Genomic DNA, 14,119 nt, shown 5'->3' with positions numbered 1-14,119 from the left:
GAGTTATGATTTTTCAAAGAAAAGTCTTATATGGCACATCTGGACATTTTTCACAAAATTGGCCATAACTCAAAAACGAAAAAAAAGTGCATTCCAAAAATTTCAGTGATTAAAGCTTATAAAATTACCTTCTCGAAAATATTTTTTTGAAAATTTTCCACGAGTTCGGGCATAGTTTTTCCGGCTTTTCTTTACGAATTTTCCCAATGGTGGAAAATTTTGTGGAAAACTTTTTCCAGATCATATTTTTTTTTGGATTTTTGAGAAAATTTGCTTAAATTTTCATATAAAAACTTTGTTTCTACGATGCTTCGTTCTTGAATTATGATTTTTCAAAGTAAGTAGTGTCAAGGGAAAACAAAAAATTTCCACCTGAGTTTTCCGGAAAAATAGGCGACCCTGAATTTTTCTCAATTTTTTTATTCATATATCCATGAGCCCTGCCTGTGGAAAAAGTTCCATAAAAATCTGAGACCCTTCGGCCCAAACCCGTACGGTAATAAAAAAAAAATCCCCACATGTATTTGTTCTGGTAGATTAAGTGTTTTCCATAGAAAAATTGATCATTTTGACTCAACTATAATTTTTGAAAATGGCCTATAAATTTTTGCATGCAACTTTTTTGGAAAATTCTAACTCCGAAACTGTTGATTTTAGAGAAAAATGTTCTATTAAAAAGTTGTAGTGAATCGTTTGGACTATGAGAAAAAAAAATACATTGAAAATATATAAATAAAATATTTTCATAAAAAAATCATTCTGATAAATGGAAGCAGCGAGCGAGAGCCCCGAAGAGAGAGCGATGATAAAATCCATTTTCTCGCTTGTTTACCGTTGGGGATATGTGTTTTTCTTTACTGGCACGATAAACAATTCACGAACTTCCAATAGCAATAGTGTCCCCCAGGCTTGGAGCATGTTTAGAGGGGTTTTATCATGCACTGCTATCCCCCCAATCTGATCAAAGTTGTAGCAGTATACGATAAACAGTCTCTTATAATGTGAGCATGTTATGATAGTTACAGGGAGCGATACGTGAAAGATTCTCTCAATTTTCTCAGGATTCAATCCCTGGTCTTAATATAAATGATCGCACCCTCCGAAGCCATAATGCATTGGTTCTCCCAGTTAGTAGGACGACATACGGGTATAAAGTATTTCGTAAAGTTTTTGTGATTTATTATTTGCTTAAAACTGCATAAGCTATTAATTTGCCTCTAGATCGGCTTAATATAAGCTTTCACAGGTACAAGCTCGTGTTCAGGAGTATGCGAGTATGTTCAAGACTTTATAATTTAGTAAGATTGTGTTTGGCTTTTTTGCCGACAATGTTTGTTAGAACTTGAAATACAATCAATTTTGTCTATTTAACAGCGAAAAAGTTATTGGAAAAAAATATTGGAGTGATTGAAATACAAATCAAGTAATTTAAGTATGATCAAAAATAAATGAATAAACTTCTAATTGAAGAATTTTAAGTTATAATAATAATCCTTGAAATGTTCAAAAATCAAGTGAATAGGGCAGCCAATAGGCCAGATATGAGAAGGGTCTTCAAGCTCTTCGAAATGTATCAGGGACATCAGAATCAAAGTCAGGGTGAGTAACCAGCTGATCAGAGTCAGTTAAGATCAAATCAATCGTAGAAGGGTTTCTAGAAGAGGAAAAACAAACAGGGTTATCAAGGCATTGGATTGAGAAATATCGTGAAGTACATTCGTTTAACAGAAATCCTGCCGTTCTTTGAAAATCGCTCCGTAATGAGTAAATTTTCAATGATAAAAAATAGACTTATTGCGATTCAACTTCCGCAATTTCCCCTTATTTGCTGAGAATGAGCAATAAGCATATTGCATAACAATTTCAAATACCGTAAGAAATCTGTATTGTATATGAACTGTTTGACGGTATAAAAGTTTAAGTTTTGCTACAATTTTCTTCTACTGATCTTGAGTTAGATCATGAGTTGTTTTTGAGTAACTCTCAGTAACTTGATTTGCTCGGCTTCATGTGGACATAGACAGTTCTGGTTTCACAGAGAAAAGAAAACATCTTGTCATATGCGGAAATCATTCCTTATCAGAGGTCTGACTTCTGAATTGAATATTGGAGTCAAACACTTTCTTTAAGCTTTGCGTGTGAAATTTAGCAAAATCGAATACTGGGGCAAAAGTAATGAGTGCTTCAGTAACTTATAATTTCCCGTTGAGCTATTTATTAGAATTCAATCATCTTCCACCCGAAACGAACCTAGAAAGGATTATGTTGCAGTGTCGAGTGGCTTCGCCAGACATGTAAACATCATCGCATTAAAGCAAAATTACAAGCATAAACATATCCAGCTTTTTACGTTAGCCATAAAATAGCCATGGGTGATTCAATTTTGACGTTTCTTGCCTACAGATTTTATGGCAGGATCTTAGCAGCCATTTTTTTCTTTAATTTCTTTATCAGTATCATTCCAAACATTACATTCATTTCTCGTATCTAGGTGTTCTGTGTTAGACAACACTATCATCCTATTTTTTTACAGGTGAGTTAATTTCACCTGCTTATAAGAGAAAAAAACACTTTCAACTTACTTAACCTAACTTTACCTAAATATATATGGCAATAGAAGATTGTAACGATTTTTGCCTGAAATTGTTAATTATTTTATTTGACATTTGTTCCAATGATTCAATATTTGATATTCTATGTAACTCATTAATACTACAGTATGGCCCATAAAAAATGCGAAAATCTTCATGTCATGTTTAATGATAGTTTTTACACAGAAAATGTGATTGAAACATTAATATTATTCATTACTTATATTAATCAATCTATTTAGATTCAGTTTTTTGCTTTAGACATGATATTAATCTGTTACTTTTACCTTACCAGAGAGGAATTGGAAGCATACCTTCAAATTTAATCATGCGGACGTCGATCTCAATATCTGTGTGATAAAGCTTCTAAAACATCAACGATGGCATGAGATTCTTCACAGGCCTTGTCTCCAGCATACGCCCATATCAAATGATAGAATCGGTTCATACCTGGGTAATTGGAGACTTAAACATATTTTAGAAAAAAACGGCCATTTTGGAGAGCTTTGATTGAACCTTCATATAAGTGTGATAAGCGGCTCCGTTTTGCTCAAAACCTATGAGCTAGTATTGATATAAGTTGTCTCTAACCGAAGGAACAAATTTCATCCTCAAAAATCTGTCATAGGCCTCCGTATTTATTTTTTACTCAACTTTAACAAAAAATAAAGGCATATCAAACCTATAAGACGCAAATGCCCTCAAAACTATGATCCTGGCAAAATATTTTATTGTGATCATGAAAAACACGTTCTCTAAGAACTGCTCCATCCTATGATACCAAACAAACTAAAATTTACAACAATAAATTGTGATTTTTGAAGGTGAAAAGTTTATCACCAGAGTATACGACAATCAGACGCTGTTTCTAGCTTTGGGGCGGACAAAACCTTTGAACTTCTTTGCTTTATTACATTATTTAGGACAGTAAGAAAAATTTGATAAAAATTGTCCTAGATAGCGAAGTTATGTCAGAATATACTACAATAATCAGAAATTACATTCACTAGTAAAAACAATGATAATAACGCTTGTGGATGCTCTACTCACGTTCAAACAATTTTCGCATTTTTTTATGGGCCATACTGTATACCAAGGAGGAAGCTTTAGAATTATTTTCAAAATTTTATTTTGAATTCTCTGCAGAGCTTTCTTCCTGGTATTACAACAGCTAGTCCATATTGGTACAGCATGCAACATGGCTGGCCTGAAAATTTGTTTGAATATCAAAAGCTTGTTTTTAAGACAAGTTTCGATTTTATATTAATAAGGGGATAGAGACATTTTATATATTTGTTACATTTGGCTTGAATGCCCTCAATGTGATTTTTGAAAGTTAAATTCTTATCTAGCATGAGCCCTAGATACTTAACTTCATTAGACCAATTTATTGGAACACCTCTCATCGTGACAACATGTCTACTTGAAGGTTTCAAATAAAGAGCTTTTTTCTGTGGGAATATTATTAGTTGAATTTTGGAAGCACTAGGAAAAATCTTCTATTTTTGCATGTATGAAAAAAACTTTTTCGCAATCGACTACAGATGACACGCAGACTTCGTCCTTTGGCGGAGATGCCTGTGTCATCCGCAAACAAGGATTTTTGACATCCCTGATGAGATAACTCAGGTAAGTCAGATGTGAAATTATTGTATAATATTGGTCCCAAAATGCTGCCTTGAGGAACACCTGCTCTTGCAGGAAGTCTCTCAGACCTGGAGTTCTGATAATTAACCTGAAGTGTCCGATTTAACAGATAACTTTGAATTATTCTAACAATGTATGTTGGAAAATTAAAGTTTTTAAATTTTACGATCAAACCTTCATGCCAAACACTGTTGAATGCTTTTTCTATGTCTAGAAGAGCAAGACCAGTAGAATAGCCTTCAGATTTGTTGGAACAGATCAAATTTGTTACACGTAAAAGTTGATGAGTGGTCGAATGTCCATGGTGAAATCCAAACTGTTCATTTGAAAAAAATGAATTTTCGTTGATGTGGGCCATCATTCTGTTCAAAACGACCTTTACAAAAAGTTTACTGATGGGAGAAAGCAAACTGATTGGACTATAGCTAAAAGTTTCTGCAGGATTTTTGTCTTGTTTTGAATTGGTTCAATCTTAGCATTTTTCCATTTGTCAGGAATATATGCCAACTGAAAATATTTGTTAAATTTATCAACTTAGCATGATACGCTACTTTCTGGGAGTTTCTTGATGAGGATGTAGAAAATTCCATCATCGCCTGGAGCTTTCATATTTTTGAATTTTTCAATAATAGTTCTCACTTCTTCCAAATCCGTCTCCCAGGAATTTTCGAAAACGTTCTCTTGATTGAGAATATTTTCGAAGTCCTAAGTAACTTAATTTTCTATTGGACTAGTAAGTCCTAAATTAAAATTGTGCGCTCTTTCAAACTGAATAGCAAGTTTTTGAGCTTAGTTAGTAATAATTTGTTTTCCTCTTTCAATGCCGGTATTGGCTTCTGAGGTTTTTTTTTTCAAAATTTTACCTGTAATTTTTGGAAATTGGAAAATTTGGATTCAAATTTTACTTCAATTTTTGGAATTGTAATGCTCCTGGCTTCAACAATGGAATTTGTTAAAGTTTCAAGAGCATTGTCAATATCAAGTTTTGTTTGTAAAGAAATGTTAACATCAAGATTAGAGTCAATATATGTTTCATATGTACTCCAGTAGGCTCGAAAACAATTAAAAGTGGAGCTGATAGGATTGATAATCGCTTTATGGGATATTTGAAATGTAACAGGGACATGATCAGAATCTAAATCAGCATGAGTGATTAATTGGCTACAAAGATGGTTAGAGTCGGTTAAGACCAAATCAATCGTAGATGGATTTCTAGAAGAGGAAAAACATGTAGGGCTATCAGGGTATTGCATTGAGAAATATCCTGAAGAGCACTCATCAAATAAAATTGCGCCGTTGGAATTACTTTGAGAATTATTCCATGACCGATGTTTGGCATTAAAGTCACCAATGACAAACAATTTTGACTTATTGTGACTCAATTTTCACAAGTCAGTTTCAATTAAATTAACTAGCTGTCTAGTGCACTAAAAGGCAAATAGGCAGCTATGAAAGTATATTTACTAGGCTATGTTCAACAGAAACACCTAAAGTTTCAAAAACTTTAGTTTCAAATGACGAAAACAGTTGATGTTTTATACACCTATGAATGATGATTGCAACTCCCCCACATGCCCCATCAAGTCGATCATTACGATAAACAAAATAGTTTGGATCTGTTTTGAGTTTGGATCCAGGTTTCATATATGTTTCAGTAATAACTGCTATACGTACGTTATTAGCTGTAAGAAAATTAAATAGCTCGTCCTCTTTACCATTCATAGAACGAGCATTCCAATTTAAAATATTCAAATTATTATTAATTGGATCCATTATAAAACGTAACCCAATAACAATTTGATTAGTAAATTTTACACTAACTTGGACTGCTTCAGTCATAGTAGTGGTTTTGAACATTACATCAATCATTAGATTGTAATGTTCAGTTAGAAAATTAAAACCAGAGGAAAATATATTACTAGAAGCAGGTACATTATCTGATGATTTTCCTTAAGGTTTTACGGTAGAAGCAGAGGTGGAATAGGAGTTTCCTAAAAAGGCATCGTTTAAGAATAGAGGAGCAAAACATTAAAAAGTTGCATCAGGCTACTAAGCATTTTCGTGTTTGTCTCCATGAATTTCATACGCGGAAGCATTCATGGGGACGCATGGTAGCCTATAATTTACCTAACGGTTTCAGTGTGGAAACGAACATTCATTGAGAAACACTCCAATGAACAATTTGATCCATAAGAATACGCTTTCTCCGCTAAGAAACTCATTGTTACTGTAGTTGGTTATAGTTACCTACCGTTCGGCGCGCGATATTAGCATGTGTTTCTGTGGTTGGGTGCCCCCTCCCCCTATTCTTAAACCGCTGGTGGGTGGGTGGTTTGGTCGAGTTTTGTGTTCCAATCAGTAGCACCCCACTGGAAACGGAGGAGGAGAAGGGGGTGGGATTGCCATTTGTGTGTCTTTGCGACGACTAATACGACGACGACACTCCATCGCCCATCACACCGTTGTTGTTGATAGTGACTCAGAGCAGGAAGAACGTTTCGTGCGCGAGGTTCAGTGTTTTTTTGCTTCAATTTGGCCGGGCAATTGACCCAGGCCCCGACAAAGTCACGCGTGCTGTTGCGTTGTTTAGAATTTACGACAGTATGGTGTGTGGTGTGAAAATTGCACAACGGATGTAGTATCGCGTGTGTGTTGTGGAAGAGCCTTACTATTTCAAAAAACGGGGTGAAGAAAAGTTTTTCTCCTGTGTGCGGTTCAGTGAACTGGCCAGCCACACTGGTTCAGATGCCGAAAAACGTGAGTTATTTTGTTTTCACCGTGTTAACGTGATTTGTTCTAAAGAGTTGGAAAGTACTGTTCTGATACAAATCCTGGAAAACTTTAAATTTTGGACGTTCTACTTTGTAGGAGAAACATTTCTCGTGAAATGTGTCAATATTTGCCGGTACAAATTCTCACTTTGAAGTCTTCATTCAATAAGTTTTTTTTTTTTTTATATATATATATATATATATATATATATATATATATATATATATATATATATATATATATATATATATATATATATATATATATATATATATATATATATATATATATATATATATATATATATATATATATATATATATATATATATATATATATATATATATATATATATATATATATATATATATATATATATATATATATATATATATATATATATCCAAGAAAATTGATAATCGTCAACTGCCTTAGACATCTCTTAGGCTTAGACAATTCAATTTATTTGAATGCGCATCGCACCTTCGTGCTGTGTGTACACCAATACTTTCTGCTCTTGGAAGTTTTCAAAACTACCTAAAGCAATAAAACAGTACTTTTCAGTGCTAAATAAACGGTGCTACAAAAAAGTTATTTTTAAGTGCTATTTTCCACTATTTTCCTTTATGATCCTTGTTAAGACACATGCTTTCGATTTTTTGTTGGACCCGTTAGTGAAAGCAAGCGGTGGTAATCCTTCTTGGACACGGTCTTAGGAAAAAAAAACCTGCTAGAAGGTCACGTCTTCTTTCGTCTATTCACTAAACATGATTGCAACCATGAACAAAAGGAAGGGTGAATCTCTGAATTCACAACTTCCTTCCAAAAAAGTGGGATTTAAAACTGTTACTAAACGTAGCAAGAATGGAAGAAATGACGTTTCTCCGGAATGCGCGCTTTCTTCGAAGGATGAAATCGATAATGTTGATAATTGCATCGAAATGAGCAATTGGTTCGAGGCTGTAGACAAATTTTACGAACAACAAATCGAAGCAGTCTCTAGCCCAGGCTCTTTGATTCAAGTGAGAAAGCAAAGAGTGCCGCCTATCGTGGTTAGTTGTTCCGAATTTGGGGGATTTAGGCAGGAGATCTTGTACTCCATTAGGGGAATCAAGGTTTTCTTCCAAATCGGAAAGAAAGGAGACTGTCGCGTTTTGCCGGAAACTCTTAAAGATCGCGAACTTCTTCTCAGACATCTTGAAGAGAAGTAGCACAAATTTTTTACTTATGACGACAAAACTGAACGTTCGTTCAAAGTTGTCTTGAAAGGTCTCTCAAGTGACTATAAGTCACCTGAAGAGATCAAAAATGGAATAAATGATTCACTTGGATTTTAACAAGTCCAAGTAATCATTATGAAGAAGAGAACTCAATTTGTCATTCTTCGGAAAGGGCTTTCTCAAGAATATTATTTCGTTCATTTTAACAAAAGTGATCTAAATAATATGAAAGCTTTAGAAAAAAGCAAAACTTATGTTCGATGTCCGTGTGACATGGGAACATTTCCAGAAACCTGGAGGAAATTACCAGAACCCCATTCAGTGCCGTCAGTGCCAAAAGTGGGGTCATGGTACAAAAAATTGTCGCATGGATGCTAAATGCATGATTTGCGGAGGTTCTTCTCACGCCAAGGACGTCTGTTCAGTGAAGGAAGATACCGATAAGTTCACATGCGCCAATTGCAAGGGCAATCGTAAGTCCAATTTTTGGGATTGCCCTTCGCGCAAGAGAGTCGATGCAATGTTCAAAGCCACCAATGCAATGTTCAAAGCCACCACTATGACTGAAGCAGTCCATGTTGGTGTAAATTTACTAATCAAATTGTTATTGGATTACGTTTTTCAAATGGATCCAAATAATAATTGAATTATTTTGAATTGGAATGCTCGTTCTCTGAATGGTAAAGAGGACGAGTTGTTTAATTTTCTTACAGCTAATAACGTGCATATAGCAGTTATTACTGAAACGTATTCGAAACCTGGATCTAAACTCAAATGAGATCCTAACTTTTTGTTTATCGCAATGATCGACTTGATGGGGCATGTGGGGGTGTTGCAATCATCATTCATAGGCGTATAAAACATCAACTCTTTTCGCTATTTTAAATTAAAGTTTTTGAAACTTTAGGTGTTTCAGTTACTCATGCTGATTTTGATTCTGATCATGTTCCTGTTACATTTAAAATATCCCATGAAGCGATTCTCAATCCTATCAGCTCCACTTGCAATTATTTTCGAGCCGACTGGAATATATATGAAACATATATTGACTCTAATCTTGATGTTAACATTTCTTTACAAACAAATCTTGATATTGACAATGCTCTTGAAACTTTAACAAATTCCATTTTTAAAGCCAGAAGCATTGCAATTCCAAAATGTGAAGTAAAATTTGAATCCGTGATTATAGACGATGATCTTAAACTCTTGATCCGTCTTAAAAACGTGAGGAGAAGGCAATTTCAACAGAACAATAAAGCCAATTATTATTAACTACAACTTTGCTGAAGATAGCCATTCGAATGGAGCAAATTTTGGAGAAAAAATTTACACTGCACTACTAGGTGCAAAGCTTTTGGGATATCATCATACTTTTAAGAACACACCAACTTTTTTTTTGTGACACCATTATGTTCAGACATCTAAAACTAAAAAAAAAACTCACGTTTTTCGTGTATTGAACCAGTGTGCAGCCGGGCTAAGAAACAACGGGTCAACGTGTTTCTGACCTGCATCGAAGGAAAAGGAAGTGCTTAGTATGTAATGGGAAATGGTACTGGAATGTTCGTTACTGGGTGATCGGTGAAAATGGTGCAATCATACGAAATAAGAAGCAGTGATTCCCGCAAAGGATCCGGATTTGTGGACAGTTTCAAAGCGCTATTTCGCAGGAAAACGCAACCGGAATCCTTAAAAGTGCCTTCCAAAAGCGGTGGGAAAGCTCCCATAGCAGATCTTGAATCAAGTGAACCGTCGTCTTTGGCGAGCCACGTTGTCGGCGAAGAAAACAACAATGTTGGAGGAGTCCATGGTGACATCGTCAGTACACCTGGATCATCGACAGCCATAGCAGCAGTGTCCATACCGGTGGACACGAATCGTTATGAAATTAGGAAACCGGTGAAAAGGAAATCGTCCTACTCAAAAGGAACGACATCAAGTGCTTCCGCCGTCAACAATAGTGGTAGCAAAAGTAGCGGCAAACCGGTACGGAGGAAGTCATTTGGCCGTCGAATCAATAACTTGTGGAGTAATTTCGGGCTGCTAAAGAGCTCCGAGAAGATTGTTGAGTTCGCTAACGGATACGGTGAGTACAAAGGTATACATTCTCAACTATAATCAAACATGAGCGTAGCCAGATTACCTGGCTGATGAAAAAAAAATCAAACTTCATCATTATACTTGAACAATTGCATCACACAAAATGAACCATACTTCATTGAGTTGATATTGAGTAATTGAACACCGACTTACGCAGATATGATTGTATCCGTATATATCGTTGCATACCGTAAGAAACATGGGTTGGCAAATCGATTCAGTACTTTTTGTAATCTAGAATGATCCAAACCGTTCACTTGAACCATTCCCCAGTTAAAAATTTCAACTTCGCAGCGTTTTTCGAAATAGGGGAACTTACGTATTGTCGGCAGCCTAAGCAGCTGAACTTTTTAGAAGGCAATTTTACGCAACAATGGAGCACAACAATTAGCAGGAGACAACTGAACTGCACTTGAGCACTCTTCGTTTATTGATAGTTATACATAAAACACTATTTTGTTCTCTTAATCTTCTATTTTTCCTCACCAAAGTCACGAGGCACTTGTTCTTTTATCGGCAATGCAATTACTATTGTCGGCAACAAAGATGTTCACTTCGGCAATCCAAAACTGCGCAAAAACTAACATTTCGTATTTGTTGACAATTCCTGAAATTAAACGTCACTCATTATGTTCTACTCGTTGAAAGGGCCAATGCAGAAAAATACAGACTACACTGAGAAAAGAATTGCAGTTAGAAATAAAATAGCGGAGATTCAAATTGAATACACAACGCCACTAAATTTATGCAGACTAAGGCGCCGTCCACATATTACGTAACGCTCTAGGGGGAGGGGGAGTAGGCTCAAACACATTTTTTTCATGCAAAGACCGTTGCGGAGGGGGAATGGTCGAAAATTGTACATTTTAATGTTATGTCATAAATGGACACTGCCTTATTTCATTTTCATTTATTTTATCGAATAAATTTTGTATTCAATCTCACTATGGCAGCATTTCGGCTTTAAAAATTGCCATGTCATGGTAATAAACTTGCAGCAGGTGCGAATCCAACCTAGAAGTTGCAGCGTAACGTCATGGTTAATTGAACGCGATTATTGGATTACTTGAATTTCAGAGTTGCGTTTGAATGAGTTACATACATGCTCCTATTTGCTACTCGCACATGCGCTACAGTCTATTTAGGGTGCGGCTTATTTTTCAAAAGTTCTCAAAACCAAAAATTCGTGTACTCTTCTGAATTCGAATCATATTAGTAGAGAAACCTCGAAGTTTGAGCCAAAAATATTAAAATTTAGAGGTGCAAGCGTCTTGGAGGTGAATTTTCAAGTTATAAAAAATGGCCTTCAGTGAAGTCACCATAACTTCGGTAATTTCAGCACCATTACCTTAAAATTTTTTTTTTTTTTTTTTTTGAAAACTTTGTAGAACATCAAATTTGTGTAAAATCAAAACTAGTTTCAATAAAAAGTAGTTTACTCCAATTTTTTTTATTTTACTGAAAAAATATCTTTGTTTGACCATAACTTCATGAATACTCAACCGATTCCAAATCTTTTTGCATGGTTTTTAAGCTTATTTAAATGTGTTCAAGCTTTGCATACAACGCATTTTACTGTTTTGACCAAGTTATTCAGCATTTTAATTTTTATCAGTTAAACAATATTTTTAAAGCTGAAACTGGTTTTCTTTATTTGTTAAACCTTTAAAAAGGACTTGGCAACATTTTTTTAAATAATTTTGAAACAATGATATATTTGCATATGTTAAAAAAACACACTATTCAACTTGTAATTCAAACAAAATTTTTTAGAAACATAAGTTTTATATGAAACATGTAATATTCGGCAAAAAAACTTAAATAATCCAAAGAAATTCGATTTTTTCTTCAAAAAATCATGTTTTTGGGTAGTTTTTGTTACAAAACTAAGCAAGGTCCTTGGTTCGATTCCAGGTTGCCACGAAAACTATTTTTGTTTTCGAATTTCGGTTCCATGACGTAAATTTATGAATTTCAATCCAATTTCTTGTGGCGAATTTTCATATGGGGTTCCTATGTTTATCGATAGTTCGTTTTCCTGAGTGTAGTTTGTTTGTCCCAATGTCACCTTCTCGAAGGGGTGAGTTTGGGCCAATTTTCAAATGATTCCTATTTAAAGGAAAATAATCAGATTTCAATTATTTGTTCAGCATTTGCAACGTATTCTCATATTTAACCGAACATATCAAGTCAAATTGCGAAAGTTATTAAAAAATAAATGAGAACTTACGCATTTTTGGCCAAATCTCACCCCCAACAATGGTACTTGCATAGTTATTTTCATTTTTTTTTAATGTCAAGAATTTAACCGTGAATTGAACACTGACAAGCTGAATGGCTCGATATGATTTTGGTCTGTAAAGGTTGCTGCTCTTGAACGCTCTATCACCAAGTTATTACCGAGAGAATGAATGGTATTACAGTCCAACCTCTTTTTACGACCGTTTTTTTACCGACGGTTCGTTTTACGACCACTTTTTTACGACTGAAATTCAGATTAACGAACGTTTTTATAAATGACCAATATCTTACAAAGTATTCAAAATAGAGGATCATGATGTTCAGCAAAATTGTTCAGTAGTTCAAGGGCTAGCACCACCATCACTGAATTGCGGAATTCTACCACTAGGTGATGCTAGTGAGCATGAAACATTTGTTTTGCGGTTATCTTAGGATCCTGGCCACTTAGAAATATGGCGCCTTCTGCAAAGTTGTTCAGTAGCTCAAGGACTATCATTATAAAAGCTATGAGATTCAAAATTTTGCCACCAGGCGGCGCTAGTGAGCATCAAACTTTTGTTTTGCGGATATATCAGGATCCTGACTACCTAGAAAGATGGCGTCTTCGATAAACTTGCTGAGAAGCTCAACTTTGCCCAAGACGCCATGTCTATGTAGTCAGGATCCCGCAAAACAAAAGTTTCATGCTCACTAGCGCCGCCATGAGGCAAAATTTTGAATCGCATAGCTTTTATAATGATAGCGCTTGAGCTTCTGAATAACTTTGCCGAAGGCGCCATCTTTCTAAGTGGCCAGGATCCTGAGACATCCGCAAAACAAAAATATCGTGCTTACTAGCGCTGCCTGGTGGGAAAAACCTTATATCTTTTGACAAAAATAATAATAGCCCTTGGCAAAATTTTGAATCGCATAGCTTTTATTATGATAGCGCATCAGCTTCTGAACAACTTCGCAGAAGGCGTTATTTTTCTAAGTGGTCAGGATCCTGAGATATCTGCAAAACAAAAATTCTACGCTCACTAGCGCCGCCTGGTGGCCAAATCTCGAATCTCTTGGCCAGAATAATGATAGTCCTTGAGCTCTTGAACAACTTTGCCGAAGACGCCATCTTTCTAAGTGGTCAGCATCCTGAAATATCCGCAAAACAAAAATTCTACGCTCACTAGCGCCGCCTGGTGGCCAAATCTTGAAGCTCTTGGCCAGAATAATGATAGTCCTTGAGCTCTTGAACAACTTTGCCGAAGACGCCATCTTTCTAAGTGGTCAGGATCCTGAGATATCCGCAAAACAAAAGTTGTATGCACTCTTGTACTGCCGGTGACGCAATTTCACTTAAGCAGTGTTGCCAGCTACGACAAAATTTTGAACCCTTCATGAAAAACTGGATTACAGTTGAAGAGTATTGCTATGTTGCTAAGCATTCTATTTTTCTGTTCCGCTCAAGTTTGATGGTTTTGATCTTTTCTTTATTCTTCTTGAACAGTGCTGCCACATGAACATTTGTGATTCGGCCGACTGTATAGCACACAACACTTCCTTCAACTTTGG

At 35.5% G+C, this 14,119-nt stretch overlaps 1 protein-coding gene across 3 annotated transcripts in view; it reads left to right on the top strand.

Moving 5' to 3' along the window:
- Positions 1-6,748: 6,748 nt before the first annotated feature.
- LOC5572617 (MAGUK p55 subfamily member 6) overlaps positions 6,749-14,119 on the top strand; it is a 185,607-nt gene continuing 178,236 nt past the window's right edge. Inside the window, exons 1-2 of one of the 3 annotated variants that reach the window (XM_021845986.1) lie at positions 6,749-6,995; positions 9,696-10,316. In XM_021845986.1, coding sequence (XP_021701678.1) covers positions 9,818-10,316 — 499 coding nt within the window. In that variant the 5' untranslated portion in view covers positions 6,749-6,995; positions 9,696-9,817. The remainder of the gene's footprint in view (positions 6,996-9,695; positions 10,317-14,119) is intronic. The other 2 variants (XM_021845985.1, XM_021845984.1) reach the window with 2 other exon arrangements.

This window comes from Aedes aegypti, chromosome 2 (genome assembly GCF_002204515.2).
Source record: "Aedes aegypti strain LVP_AGWG chromosome 2, AaegL5.0 Primary Assembly, whole genome shotgun sequence".
NCBI lineage: Eukaryota > Metazoa > Arthropoda > Insecta > Diptera > Culicidae > Aedes > Aedes aegypti.
Note: the sequence above shows the minus strand (reverse complement) of the source record. Positions and strands in the feature narration are given on the sequence as shown.